Below are 14,344 nucleotides of genomic sequence, written 5' to 3'. Positions count from 1 at the left end.
TCATGTTTTGGGTAAAAATATTTAACGTATATGTTATTTTAAATTGATTCCCTGCTTTAAAAGCCAACCTTTTACTAACCAACTAACTACTGACTACATGTGCTTCCCATAAAATGGTTTTTACTACTGTCACTTAGGTCTTTGCCCAGAGTCTTTCATGCCTACTGAGGCTATCATCTAGAGGCGTTGTTCTTAAGGTAACAGAAAAGTAAGTACGGAACTGTAAGAAAAAAAAGGAAAGTGGGCTGCTATGATCTATACTAGTTAAAAAAAAAAAGTCCTAAGCCTAGGCTCATTTAGTATTTATCTCTCAAAAACAGAGAAAAAAAATGTCCTACTTTTAAGAGACAAGTTTTTGATGAACACTGACACATTTAAATTTGAAGGAAAACTACATTAAACATTCAGAATTTAATGAATCTTTACCTTCTCCGAGGAGACCTGCTTCTTCTTCTGGGAGACCTGCTACGCCTGAGTGGGGAGCGAGATCTCCTTCTAATGGGAGATCTACTTGCTCTTCTTCGGGTTGGAGACCACCGGCTGATGGGACTGGCATCTTTTGATCTCTCACGCCTACTGAGGATATCATCTCGAGGTCGTGTTCTTAAGGGGAACAAATACATTAAATAAATAAATTAAATTAAGAAAAATAAATTAAATCAAAATAAATTTCTTCTACATGTAATAAACATCTTTTTTTTAAAAAACAGATTTTTGAGAGAGAGAGAGGGAGAGAGAGAAAGGGAGAGGAGAGAGGGAAACACTGATTTTTGTTTCACTTATTTATGCTCTGACCAGGGATCCAATCTGCAACCTTGGTGTGTCAGGACAATGCTCTAAACAACTGGGCTATCTGGCCAGAGCTGTAATGAACACCTGAGGAAAGGGCATGCTATTGCAGTGATTTATAAAAATCCACTTTTTGTGCTTTTAGGTATTATTCTACTCTTCTAACATGCATGTTTATAACTCTTGGAATCATGCAAAAATGTTCTTAGGGAAAAAATTCTGTCTTTCCAAAAAGTCTGTTAGAAGGAAGACACCTTTAAATGTTTACAGCACTTGTTTCGGCAGCACATATGCTAAAATTGGAATGATACAGAGAAGATCAGCATGGCCCTGCACAAGAATGACAAGGAAGTTCATGAAGCATTCCGTATTTTAAAAAATAAATACATAAAAATACATGCCCACAGTGTTAAAAAGGGTGTGATAAAGATAGTAAACACAAATTAGCACTTTGTAATAAAACTTAAATTCAAATGATTACAATGATGTTTTGATGTTATGTTAGGCACACAGAAAAAAAGCCTATTTACTCTGGTCTCAGAATTTACATTGTTAGAGATTATTCTTATGGTCAAAGCCACTGGTTCTAATCCCAGATAGTCAACTCAAAACTTCCCCAAGGGAGTGGTAATATTCCATTTCCTAAGTTTAAAGACTGTTTTATTTCTAAATTTTGACATTTTTGCAGTTGAGCCTTATTTTTAAAATATCAATTACATATAATAGCATCTTACAATCAATATTAACTTACAACAGAGGAAATATTAAGTAAGGGTTTAGGGAAAAGGATAGTCCATCCAGTCATGGAAATACATATTGGTATAAATTTCCTAGAAGAAAATTCAGCAATAACTTTTTAAAAGTTAGACTTTGCAATTTCACTTCTGTGAAACTATTCTACAAAAAAACCTCACACATAACTCGTGGACATTTTTGCATACAATCATGAAAAACTGGAATCAACCTAAATTTTTATCAGTTTCAACAAGAGAATGATTAAATATATTATGGCATATCTACACTGTGAAATATGTTGCTGTTACATAAAGAATTTTAAAATGTCTTTATGTATTATCAGAGAAGTGTTTGGTAAAAAAGGGCTAGAAAGACAGATCCCCATGACAGTAGAAGGATAGAGAGGAAGAGAATTTACATGCTTCTGCATTATTTAAATTTCTCCTTAATTACTGTTTCTTTTGGAATTCAAAGTATATTTTTGTTTCAAAAACCGGACTCTAATCCTTCATAAACTCTTCAAAATATCACAACTGATTGCAAATTGAAAGAGACCAGGATCATTAACTAACACTTTAGGACCAGGCCAGGCAGCTCAGTTGGTTGGAACATCATCCCAATACACCAAGGTTGAGGGTCTGATATCCACTCAGGGCGCATACAAGAAGTAACCAATGAATACATAAGTAAGTGGAACAACAAATGATGCTGTTCTCTCCCCGCTTCCTTCCTCTCTCTAAACTCAGTAATTAAAAGAAAAAAAAAACAAAAACACTTTAGATAGCATAATTAGTAACATGAACAGGTCTCAATGAAGGGAAGCTAAAGAAAATGGGCCACTTTATTACAATGTAACTTAGAAGTAAAGAATCAACAGTATCTCTTAAAATAAAGCTCCTTGAAAAGAGTATTCTTCGTATTTCTTGAAAAATGACAAACTATAGCTTATATTTATACCCATACACAGTAAATGTTAATATGCAATAATAAATGGCTATGAATTCACATCCTGACACAGAATAAGCCAACATTCTTTTAAGTGAAACTTGGCTGACAATTTCACATGCCTCATCACTGAATATAAAGATGCTAAAAAACCTGTTTCTAGAGTAGTTTAGCTAGTCTAAACAACTTCCCACCCCTCCCTACCAAAATCCTTTCTGTGCCTTACTACTTCCAGGATCCTAGTTAATAGGCAATCTGATTTTTTCATTTAATTCATTAAATACAAGTTATCCACCTCATGAGGACAGAATCACAAGAATTTGAGAAAAGTGATTGACTAACTGTATTATACATATATGATAATTTTCACTATTATTAGTAAAAAAGTAAAATCATTTCTTATACCATTCTTCCTAAACTTAAGAGGTTTTTTGCAACAATTGGTTATAAGTAAATATATGATGATTTAGTAACAAAAAATTTTTCCGCTTTCAATTTCCTTGTATTTTGGAGCTAAAAGAAATTATAGTTCCAATTTTTATTGTTAGAATTCAAAATCATGCCAATTCAAGAGAACAGACAGATCACAATCCTTAAAACTAACCCATCCTTTTTTAAAGTTTAAAATGTCAGCCTATACTGTTCAATGAATAATCCTCTCTAGTAACTACATATACCCCTTCCATAAATGAGTGTATAGAACTTTACCTGCCAAATTACTTGGATTTAAAAGAATGGGTCTATAAATTAGACACTACATTAAGAACTTGAAAACAAAAACTATGTCTGTCACCAAGTTGAATATTTGCAAATTGCCCATAATTAAGATACACAATGACAAAATTGCAAATAATATAAAACTCATTACTATCTCATCTTTCATCATCCACAAGTTCTAGCTTCTCCTTTAAAATCTGGTGCACTGGCAAAAAGTAGTAACATTTTGAAAATAAGTTACCGTGGGGAAGAAAGTCGTCTCCTTTCCGGTTCTCTTCGTTTTCTTTCCAAAGATCGGCTCTTGGCTCTTCTACCAGGAGACAGAGTTCGAGAAGGCGATTTGCTCTGTTTAGACCTCCTATCATTTAAAAGTGGAGATCTACTTCTTCTTGATTTATCCCGTTGTTTTGGAGACAAGCTCCTTCTTTTAGGACTACGACCAGGCCTTCTACTGGGTGACCTATTTTCTTTCCCAGAAGAAGCATCTTTAGAAGGAGATTTAATTGGCTTCTTTTCTTTATCGGTTTCAGACCTTTTTGATTTTCTCTCTTTGGACCGTGACCTTCTGTCTTTGGATTTACCTCTTAAGTCAACTGGGGATCTGGATTTTTTGCCTCGATCACGATTTCTACTCTCATTTACAACTGGGGATTTTTTTCTGTCTTTTGACTTACTTTTATCTTCAATTTTAACCTTGTCATCAGCAGGAGATCTGGCTTTCCCAATTTTCTCTTGAGATCGCCTTCTAAGGGTAGGAGATTTTGATTTTCTTGCTTGATCTTGAGACTTACTTCTTTTGGATGGACTTTTGGACTTTTTCCTCTCCTTTGATTTGCTCCTAGCTGTCTTTTCTTTAGCTATTTCAACACCTCCCTTACCTTTCTTTTTGTCAGACCTATGTCTAGTCCGTTCTTTGGATCTGCTTTTACTTCGCTTTTTTGTACTATTTTTATTGTCCATAAGTTCAAGTTTCCCCTTTATAGTTGAAGATCTAGTACTAGACCTATTTCCATTTCTTGCCTTTTCATGAATTTCCCCCTCTTCTTCAGAGCCAGATTCATAACCTTGTAATATGAGCCCCATCCCCGACTGGACCTTTCCTTCCATTAACTCATTGTCAAGTTCAGCTTTAATCAAGGCTCTCTGTTTTTCCAAGTCTTCCAGCAAAGCTAAATCATCAAGTTTAGTTCTTTTTGCTGGAGACATACCTTCTTTGTCAGAAGCATCAATAACCTCTTTTCTTTTGTGTTTCTTATGTTTATGCTTATGTTTATGTTTTTTATCCTTGTCTTCTTCCGAGGAATGTTTATGTTTCTTATGTTTACTTCTGTGTTTATGCTTCTTTTTTTTGTGACGACTGTGCTTATTTTGAGATTGGTCTTCTGATACTTCTCCATTCTCTTCATTTACACTTTTTTCGGAATTATCAGCATCTTCCATCCTATAAATACATCAAACACATTTTAAAATCCTATCCTTTATCAAGCATTCAGGGTCACAACAACACTAAAATACATCTCAATGTAACAGATGTTTTTTAAACATTAAAAAAAAAAGATTTTATTTATTTATTTTAAGAGACAAGAAAGAAACATCAGTGTGTGGTTGCCTCTCATGCACCCCCCTCCAGGAACCTGGCCTGCAACCCAGGCATATGCTCTGACTGGGAATCAAACCAGCAACCCTTTGGTTTGCAGGCCGGCACTCAATCCACTGAGCCACACCAGTCAGGGCATACATAAAGTATTTTCATAACAGCTTCAGATACTGATTTCCCCACAGCATGTGGCAAGAAATGAGTCAAACAGTGGCTTAACCTTTAATATGTTTCTAATGGTTGAACGCAAATACCAAAAGTATTAGAGGAAATACATAGTATAGGGGTTAAAATAATTATACTTAATAGGAAAAGGGAATCCAAACCAGATAAAATGTTAGCACCGATTACTGAAACAGTCACTCAAGTCTTTCCCACAAAGACTTAACACGAAAAACATCCTCCATTTTCTTTTTCCCCATAAAACACAAAGACATATCTTGGAAGACTAATCTCTTTCTCCACTTGAAATTCAGAAGCATACTTTAAAAAATAAATAAAAAAAAATCTCTGGAGCCAATACTCAGCCATACCCAAAATAAGCACTCCACCATGTATGTGCACTGGCAGCTGATGCTGACAGTAACCCTTTAAGGGTTAAAACTTCAAGTAAACTGATCAGGAGTTAGGACTGTCGGCCTGTAGCAGCCACTGAGCAATCTTGTGGTTGAGCCACATTAAAGGGTCTTTTGTAAGTCAACAAGAGTCCAAAATGGGTAACTTCACCACATGGTCCAACATAGTATTTGTTCAGTGAACTATTATAATCTAAGTTTCAAATGAAGAGATTGGTTTCCCAAAATATGTTCATAATAATAGGGGACTGTTTGGGCTATCCTGAGTTTGCGATTCTAAATTATTTTGCCGAATTCTTGATGTTTAATATTCTCAGGTTAAACAAAGACTACAACAGCAATATTTTAATTTTACCCTTTAGAAACACTCCATACTAAATCATCACTCCCTAGAATATGAAACCAAAATCAGACTTAAGTTTATTTGAATTTGGGCCATCATACTATTTTTGGAGGAAAATATGAATTATTTGGTCAAAGTCCTTCAAATTATATAGTCCTGTACTTTCAGTAAGTTTTTTATGCTATATACTACAAATAGCTCCTTGTAACTTAAGAATTAATAAATCTAGTTCAATCTCTGTTAACATTTTAAAAAATCACCTGTACTTGAATATAGACATTAAGCCAGGTAGCAGGAAAACAAAATATAAAAGACGAATACTGGCCTCCCTCAAGAAAATTATAGTCCAGAGGAAAAGAAAGTGTAATGATAATGACATGAATAAGGGCATTATGGGAACACTGAAGACTCAACCTTTGATCATTTTGAAAATGATCAAAGGGGGTATCTTGTATGAGATTACAGAGAAATCTAACCTATTTGTTAAGCAGGAACTTTGGAAGTAAGAAATGTTTATTGGGAAGGTACATGAGCTGAAACACTGCCCTAGAGAATGAGTAAAAAATTAACCAGAAGAAGAAAGGCACAGTGTAAGGGGGGGAAATGACAACCCCCTCAAAAAACCATAGTTATATATAACCATAAATAGATTGTTGTTGTCAAGGCATCAAACTTGTGGAAGAAACTGGTCTAATGAAGGTGAAGATCTCAATGGACTAATTCCAGGAGATGACAAGATATAATATGAGATTCTGGGAGTGAGTGGTTGAGATGGAGTTACAGAGACACTAGAGTCAGAGACCCAAGAACCAAAAGATAAAGTTGTTGGATGATGGGTTGTCTGTAAAGACACTGCCATTACAGCAAGGGTTGAAGAAAAGTCTGGCCCTCCAGCCAGAACTGTGTTCAATAAAGGACATACTGGAAGTATGCTTGAAAAGTTTCCAGTTGACAATGAGGGGGTATGCAGAATATGGAGACCATAACTACCACATGGCAAGAACTTTGAATTTTTTAGCTGTCAGGCTACCAAACTTCATTTCTGGTACTATTGACTGTGGAAAAGAAAAAAGTACTGAAAGAGAGCTGCAGAGGAAGCTGCGTCTTTTGTTGAGTCAGGTTTTAGTTTAAGTTTACTTGTTTCTAACAGGGTAAGAGAAAACAGGATAAATACAGTAGCATTCTCTGGACTACAGAACATTTTCAAAAGACTTGGAAAAAGACAGCAGCTTTGTATTAAAAAAAGACCAACATGGTTCAAATGTGAAGGAGGGAAAATCACGGATTCAGGTAGAAGATACAAACACATTCAGCTTTGTTCTTTATACAGACTACCCACATATGGGCAACCCTTCCCCAGAAATCTCCTATCCCACAATACTCCAAATGACTTAATCACCGCCCCCCTAAGAAAATTCTGCTCTTTGAACGCTTTTCTAAGTCTTTCTATAATTTCCAAGTCCTCCAAGAAGTTTCATTCAAAATTCTTAAGAGCTCACCAACAAATTATCTAACTCATAAAACAGGGGTGTCAAACTCATTTTCACCAGAGGCACATCAGCCTTACGGTTACCTTCAAAGGTAACGGCATTTTAGGACTGTATAAATGTAACTACTCCTTAACAGTTAAGCAAGAGCTCAGCGATGCCACAGGGTAGAAACAAGGTGCCAGGCCAGATAAAACAAGGTGGAGGGCTGGATTTGGCCCATAGGCCTTGTGTTTGCCAACGGTGTCCTAAAACTTCTGAGAATCAGGACCTACATCATGATGCTCAGTGTTACCTGAGAGTCATTCCCACGAGTGACCCCAGTTTCTATTATAATTTAATAATGTTATCTCAAGAAATGCCTATGTTACTGGTAAGAATTCTATAAGCCAGCTGGGTTAACCTTAAGAATCCTAGAGTTGCCCCACACTGGAATAAGGCATAAAGCACCCTCTTCAGTTGATCTCTAAGGCAAATTTTATAAAAAAATAACAACTGAAGTCTAACTAGGTAAATCAGGAAAACTTGAACTCAGTGAATCCATGGCATAACATATTACGTATAATGAGTTTGTGCTAAATCAGCTAATTTAGTTTCATTAGTAACAACTTTCTTCTAATGCTTTATGGAAAAGTTTCTTGTTACGAAACGTGATAATATCATCACAAGAAGGGTAAGTACAGCAAGATATTCTGAGAGCCAGAGACCACACTCATATAACTTTTATAACAATATATTGCCATAATTGTTATACTTTATTATTATTCATCTCAACTTTATCATAGCTATGTATGTACAGGAAAAAACAGTACTGGTATACTTTCAAGATATTACAGATTTAGTTCTACACCACCAAAATAAAGTGAATATTGCAATAAAGCAAGTCATAAAAATTTTTTGGTTTCCCAGTGCATGTAAAAATTATGTTTCCACTATACTTTATTAAGTGTGCAACAGTACAGTTTTTTTTAAGAATATTTCTCAATTAAAAATGCCTTATTGCTAAATATGCTAACCATCAGCTGAGCTGTTAAAATAGTAACATCAAAGATCACTGATTACATGTCACCATAAAATAACACTAAAATTTGAAAATGTGAAAATTACCATAATGTGACAGACACACAAAATGAGCAAATGTTGGAAAAATTTGCCAATAGGATTTGCTCAAGGCAGGGTTAGCACAAACCTTCCACTTGTAAAATGCAGTATCTGTGAAGTGCAATAAAGTGATGTATGCCTGTTATATATAAGTTGGTACTATCCGTGTTTTCAGGCATCTACTGTTGGCCTTGAAATGTATCCTCTGTGAAAAAGGGGGACTACCATATATAAATTCCATGTGTATAAATTTATATTTTCCAACTTAACACTACACATTTGGCAGGTGTATGTTTATACCAACCTGGTCTACAAGAGGTTTGTCATAAAACAATACTGAGAGCTGATTAATATCCTTCAAATCATATTATTTGAAAAGAAATCTGATTTAAGAGTGCAGGCAATATGGGAGTGTTTAACAGTATTTATTCGTTTTGTCAAATGAAATGCATCAGTTTTACCGCTCAAACAACCAAGGTCTTGGGGCATCTGGCATAATGAAAATAGCCATGAACAATTTTAAAATAAAGTGACCAGTTACCAGCAGCAAGTGTGATGTTAACTTCCTTTTTTCACAAGAATATTTTTTGACATCTTATTTGGAGATCATTCAATTTATGCTTTGGTGACAGAATGGTGAGCAAAATGGATGCCACTGCTTCTCTTACAAGGAAAGTAAGCCTATTTCCCTAACAAGTTAAACTACTTTAATACAGAACTGATGACGATATAAAAATAAGAATGAATCTAAAAGACCAACTGTCCTTAAAATGAACTCCTTGACCCATATATTTTCCAAATCAGATTTGGGGTTAATTTTCAAAGAACCGAAACTACCATATCAAAAACTGAATCTTTCTGGGACCTTGGAAATAAGTAAAAATGATTTCAAACCTTAAAGGCTATTTTTAAAAGGAGCCACAATTTGGTAGACCACACCATACAATAGGTAGGAGCAGGATTCTAGAACCAATCAGACTTCCATGGTTTAAATCTTAGGTCTGCTGCTTAGTACAACTTTGGGCAAGTTAATTTTTCTGTGCTTCAATATCATCATCTATAGAACAGTATCTACTGCCATAGGGATGTTATAAAGATTAAATAAGTTAATATTTGTTCAGTGCTTTGAACAGTATCTGGTACTTGGAAAGTGCAAATAAGTCTGTAAGTCAAGGCATATTAAAATGTAAATGTTTAAAACTATCCAAAAGGCTGAGCTAGCTCATGAGAATGACAAATGCAAAAGCACTAAAAAGCATTCAGGAAGCTTAAACCTGTTTTTTATATTTATTTTTTCTAAATGTTCTACTCTGAATAGATTCCATATAAACTACTCAAGTGTCCTCTAAAGAACTGTTCAGTGTCCTCTAAAGTATATCCAGTATTCACTATGAGTAGCATAGGCAGTACTTGCTTTCAGATCAAACTATTATTTACTTTGTTAAATGTTTTCTAATAATTGAAAGTGGAACACATATTGACCAAATGTTCCATTTATACTGAGTGTTCTGTGGGGGATGGGAGGTAGAATTAAAGACTATCTCAGTGTCATTCATATTGCAGAGGCCTAAATAAAGTTACTTACTATTATTAAATCTAGTACTTGAATATGTAAATAAAATATGGCTGAAGACTCTTCAAAATGAATCTGAACTGTCCCTGAAATCAAATGAATGGGCACAGTACTATATAGAACTCTAAACAAATTACTAGAATAATCAACTACATTGCATAAGATTTGTACTGCACTGTCATAAATACTGTAACTGTACACGCTGTGAACTCGAAGAGAAACAAAGAGACAAAGTCTAGTTAAAACTTTAAAATCCATTTGCTCTCTTCTAAGTCAAATTGTGAAGATAATAAAGCAGATTCCAAAAGTTTTGAATGAAAAACTTTACTGTCTAGCTCAGTAGAGCAAATGCTTGGAGTCCAACTGGTTGCACAGCAATGAAGTGAGGGGCTGTCTGGTGACAAAGATTTCTCCTATCAGTCCCAAGTCGAAGGGAGATTTTATCTACCTCTTTCCTAAAATGGCTGAAAACAAATCAGATAATGCTGGTGCAAAAAACGGTCCAAATAGGAATACTGTTTTAAAACTCATTCTCTTTTATGTCCTTGTGTGAATTTTCCTAGCATAAACACGAAAAACAAAATACTGATTTCAGTTAAGTAATGGTTAGCCTCTGCAATATATACAACTATGTTTTCACTTGGCCGCGTCGATTCTCACATTAGCTTAATTACAGACAGAGTGCTTGGATTTGGAAGGAGCCAGCAATTTGCACTACTTCTTCCAACCGTACTCCCAAAGACGCGTTATAAACTTAGGCCAAAAATGTCAGGCCTCAAAACCAAGGAGTTGGTCTCACTTTGTTTCACGTTTACAAGTTAGCAAATAAGCTGCCAATGGGCAGGGGTGAAAATATCGGTTGGATACTGGAGTAAAGAATACAGGAGTGGAGAGATGAAGTGCACAAACTATAGTTCTGAAATGGTCAAAGAGGGTGACCCTAGCACCCCTTCTCTCCGCTTTCTGGTTCTAACACTGCCAACAGTAGCAGGACGACCGAGGTACTGCAGGCGGAAGGAAGAAAAATCTTAGGGCTTGCCCGGGTGCCGCACTATTCCTTGGATACCCAACACCGATGCTGCTGAGTGCTGCGGCCACGGAGCTCCGCTCGGTCCCCTTGGGAGGAAGAGAAAGGTGCGACTGCACGATCGCGGCAGCCGCCTAGCGCACAGGACCTGTAGAGGCCGCTCGCGCCTCTGCCTCCCTGGGCAACGACGCGCGGCAGGCCGCAGCCGCCCTGGACCCAACAGACGCGGCCTCCGGGAGAGCGAAGCTCGCAGACCGCCGGTCCGCACCCCACGCTTCCCGCCCCACAACATAATGAGCGGGGAAAGGCAAAGTTTGGCTCTCGCCGTTAGGCCAGAACTTTCCCGCCCGCCCGTGCAAATCTCCACCGTTTGCCACTTGGCAGTCCCCAGGGCTCCGGCCTTTCGTACCACTCAGAGAGACTACTTACTCTGGCTGTTCCCGCAGAGACTGAGCCTCCGTGGCGGCCATCTTGAACTTCCTGACTCTTCGGCGGCGGTGGCGGCGGCTGCCCGGACGGTGGAGGCTAGTGGAAGTGGAAGAAGAGAGAGCTGAGCTGTCGCGCATGTGCTAAGCGCGTCGGGAACCGTGGAGCTCTGAGTCCGCTCTAAGAATCCGGAAATAAAAGTGCATCCGGGGACGGGGCGAACCAGCGTGATGACGCAACTTCCCCGGACGAGGGGGCGTGAGGAGCTGTAGGTGGTGCCTGCTAATCGTTTAAGGCCGAGTGATTTAGGCTTGCGCTCTAGTCAGTTAGAACCGACCTACATCTTCGGGCTTGCTGGCGATGGGCGCAAACAGACTGGGATTCCAGTATCCTGTGTAGGGTTCCGACAACTGGTTTTACTGTGGGGCACAGAAGTTGAGTTAAAACTCTCAAGCTAGGGCAAACAAGACGTTGATTTTGCTTCTGGGTTGCGTTGGAGGCACAGTGAATGCCCTTTTACTGGCTAGATAATTGGAAATCGCATTAACAGAAAGTTTGTGTAAAGACATACTGAGAATACTGGAAAGTTAGAGCTGCAGTTAGAACGTAAGTTTATCTTTTAATATGTAACCGTTATTGATACAGTTATTTGAAACTTAAACAGTTTCAATTTTTGCTAAATCCAGGAATAGTTCAGGAGTTGTTAGGTTAACTGGTTCTGTAAACTGAACTTTTAAGTAGTATTTTTTGGTCAAATTATCTAACATGCTTTTCTATAATAATGGATTACAGTATAGAGCTAAATGAAACAGTATATGAGAAAACACTGACTGTTGGACAGTTTTCGGCGCCATTTAGGATTTGATACTGCGCTCTCTTGCTCTCAAAAAGAAAAAAAAAAAAAAGAATCTCCACACACTAGAACCTGAAAGCAGGGTGACCATTACTTTCAGTCTTGTAATTACTGAGTTTGGGTTTGTCCTGGAAATTTGAGCTCGGAATATCTGGGGTTCTTATGTATCTTGATTTTTCACAGGGGTAAAGTTAACTATTCTTACAAAATAAGTATGATTCCCAGAAAGTGTGAAGTGTAGAGGAAAGCTTATAGGCCTATCTCAGTTTCCTCAACTGTAATATTCTCTGGTCACCTTCGGCTGTATGATTTTTTGCAGTATGCTTAGTGTGAAGATTAAACTAAGCACATCACGTATGGGAAAGATAGATAGGGAAAGTAGGAGCTAAGGATGTTCAGGTTCGAAGCCAGATTATAACTGGTTAAAGTAGATTTGGACAGACCATTAAGGTTTTTTTTCTTAAGAGCATAGTAAAAATAATTTTCAGAAAACGATGCTGGCAAAATACTTCCTTTAAAATCTCACCAAATTAGTTTGCAAGGTACTACCAGTACGGAGTGTACACTAGGAAGGGGAGTTGTCAAGGACTCACCCCAAACTGTGGACACCCTGGATAGGTGAAAAAACGAACATGTGGGTCCTAGAGCAAATTAAGCCTGAAACACCACAGGCAAAAAATGGCAAAATTTAAGCTACTGTACCTCGGGCACATGAGAACGCAGGGTCTTTTGGAAAAGACAATATTGCTGGTAAAATAGAAGGCCACAGGAAAAGAGGAAATATGAAATGAATTGACTTCATACAGAAACCGTAGGCACGAGTCTACAGGCCCCGAGGAGAGGATAGGACATTTGTGGACATCATTCAGAGTTGTCAGTAGTCACTGCATATAACATACACACCATGCACACTTATGTTGTTGTTGCAGTTTTGGAAGAATGGTTTTTTTTGATGACAGAGTTAAAGCAAACATCTTACTACTTTAATCATGCAGCAAGCGTTTATTAAACCATAAATTTAAGCGCAACATTTCATTTTCAAACTATAACCCCAACCGTTCATTCTTGCCGCTTTTCCTCCTCCAGTTCAACAACCTTTGCTCCGGAAACCTGTTCTGGAACTTGTCACTTCGCAGGAAACCCGGCAGAGGCAGCTAAGGGGTAGAACCTGCCTCGGGTTATTTCCTGGAGGGGCGGGGCCTCAGAGAACAAGCCCGCGCTTTCTAGTGGGTGGGCGCCGGGCCTGCGCACCGCTCCGGGAGTTGCGAGCGTACGTCCACGGAAGGCGTCGGCGGATCTGAGTGCTGCAGTCTGCAATCCCTGGTATTTCCTGCCCTGAAGCTGCTAATCTAGGCTGAGCCGCCGGCTTGTAGCCCCTGCCCTCGAGCCGCCCGCTCCGCCCCGCTGAGGCGTCTGTTCAGTAGGGCTGAGCCAGCTTCTTCTCAACCTTTGTGAGACTCGGCACTATTGCTGACTTTACAGTCGAGGTGGTTTTCCAGAACCGTGAAGCCTGCCGGCGTGCCCGCCTACCAAGCAAATAGACCGCCCAGGCCTACCAGGCCCCCCGTAGCTAACACAGTGTGCTGAACCCCGCGGCGGCCGCATTCAGTAAAGTGGAGGTTGACTCTCCTGCTCAAGAGACGTTGAAAGCCCAGCGCTTGACGCCGCCACCGAGACAATACCGAACGTTTATTGGCCCGGAGACGAGGTTTTGGGGACAAGCCTGCATTTTTTAACATTTTTTTCTTGCCATCTGTGCTTCCTTGTACGTGTTATTATTTTCATACAAGATACTATTCTAGAAGTAGTTTGAAAATGCCTTTGAATTATGTTCCTCTCTTGGAAAAGGGTTATTAAATTAAGCTACACTGTCATAATCGATAGCGTTAAGCTCTCAATAGGCTCATTATAACGTAGGCTATAAACAACGAAGTGCACCATAAAGTGGTTTGGAGAACTGGTTCACGGAAAGTACCCAGATAGGAAAACGTTGTAGATCGCCTTTTGGATAATACTCCAGTTTCAATCTAGACTTGGGACTTGTTGCCGTTTGGGAAGTCGTTAGGCTGATTTTTTCCCTTATCGAGAAACAAGAACTTTTCCCTTCGTTTCGTGAAAATTAGCTTTTTTGTTTGTTTTAAAGCAGTTCTTGTGGGTTCATAAAAATCTAGAAAAT

The 14,344-nt window shown here is 38.3% G+C and overlaps 1 protein-coding gene and 1 non-coding gene across 7 annotated transcripts in view; one reads left to right on the top strand and one right to left on the bottom strand.

Moving 5' to 3' along the window:
• The window catches only part of PRPF4B (pre-mRNA processing factor 4B), a 35,150-nt gene extending 23,644 nt beyond the window's left edge, over nt 1-11,506 (bottom strand). For all 6 annotated transcript variants that reach the window (XR_006786012.1, XR_006786011.1, XR_006786014.1 and 3 more), the window contains exons 1-3: nt 11,319-11,506; nt 3,428-4,627; nt 427-603 (exon numbers count right to left, since the gene is read on the bottom strand). Coding sequence is in view for 2 of the 6 variants with exons in the window: in XM_045841637.1 (XP_045697593.1) it covers nt 427-603; nt 3,428-4,627; nt 11,319-11,455 (1,514 nt within the window). In the remaining 4 variants the exon portion in view is untranslated. The remainder of the gene's footprint in view (nt 1-426; nt 604-3,427; nt 4,628-11,318) is intronic.
• On the top strand, nt 1,059-1,164 carry LOC123820817. The gene has a single exon (XR_006786023.1). It is a non-coding gene; the product is annotated as a U6 spliceosomal RNA (small nuclear RNA).
• Nucleotides 11,507-14,344: the final 2,838 nt, after the last annotated feature.

This window comes from Phyllostomus hastatus, unplaced genomic scaffold, assembly GCF_019186645.2.
Source record: "Phyllostomus hastatus isolate PE091 unplaced genomic scaffold, TTU_PhHast_1.1 phas_contig_37, whole genome shotgun sequence".
NCBI lineage: Eukaryota > Metazoa > Chordata > Mammalia > Chiroptera > Phyllostomidae > Phyllostomus > Phyllostomus hastatus.
This window is presented reverse-complemented; position numbering and strand designations above follow the sequence as displayed.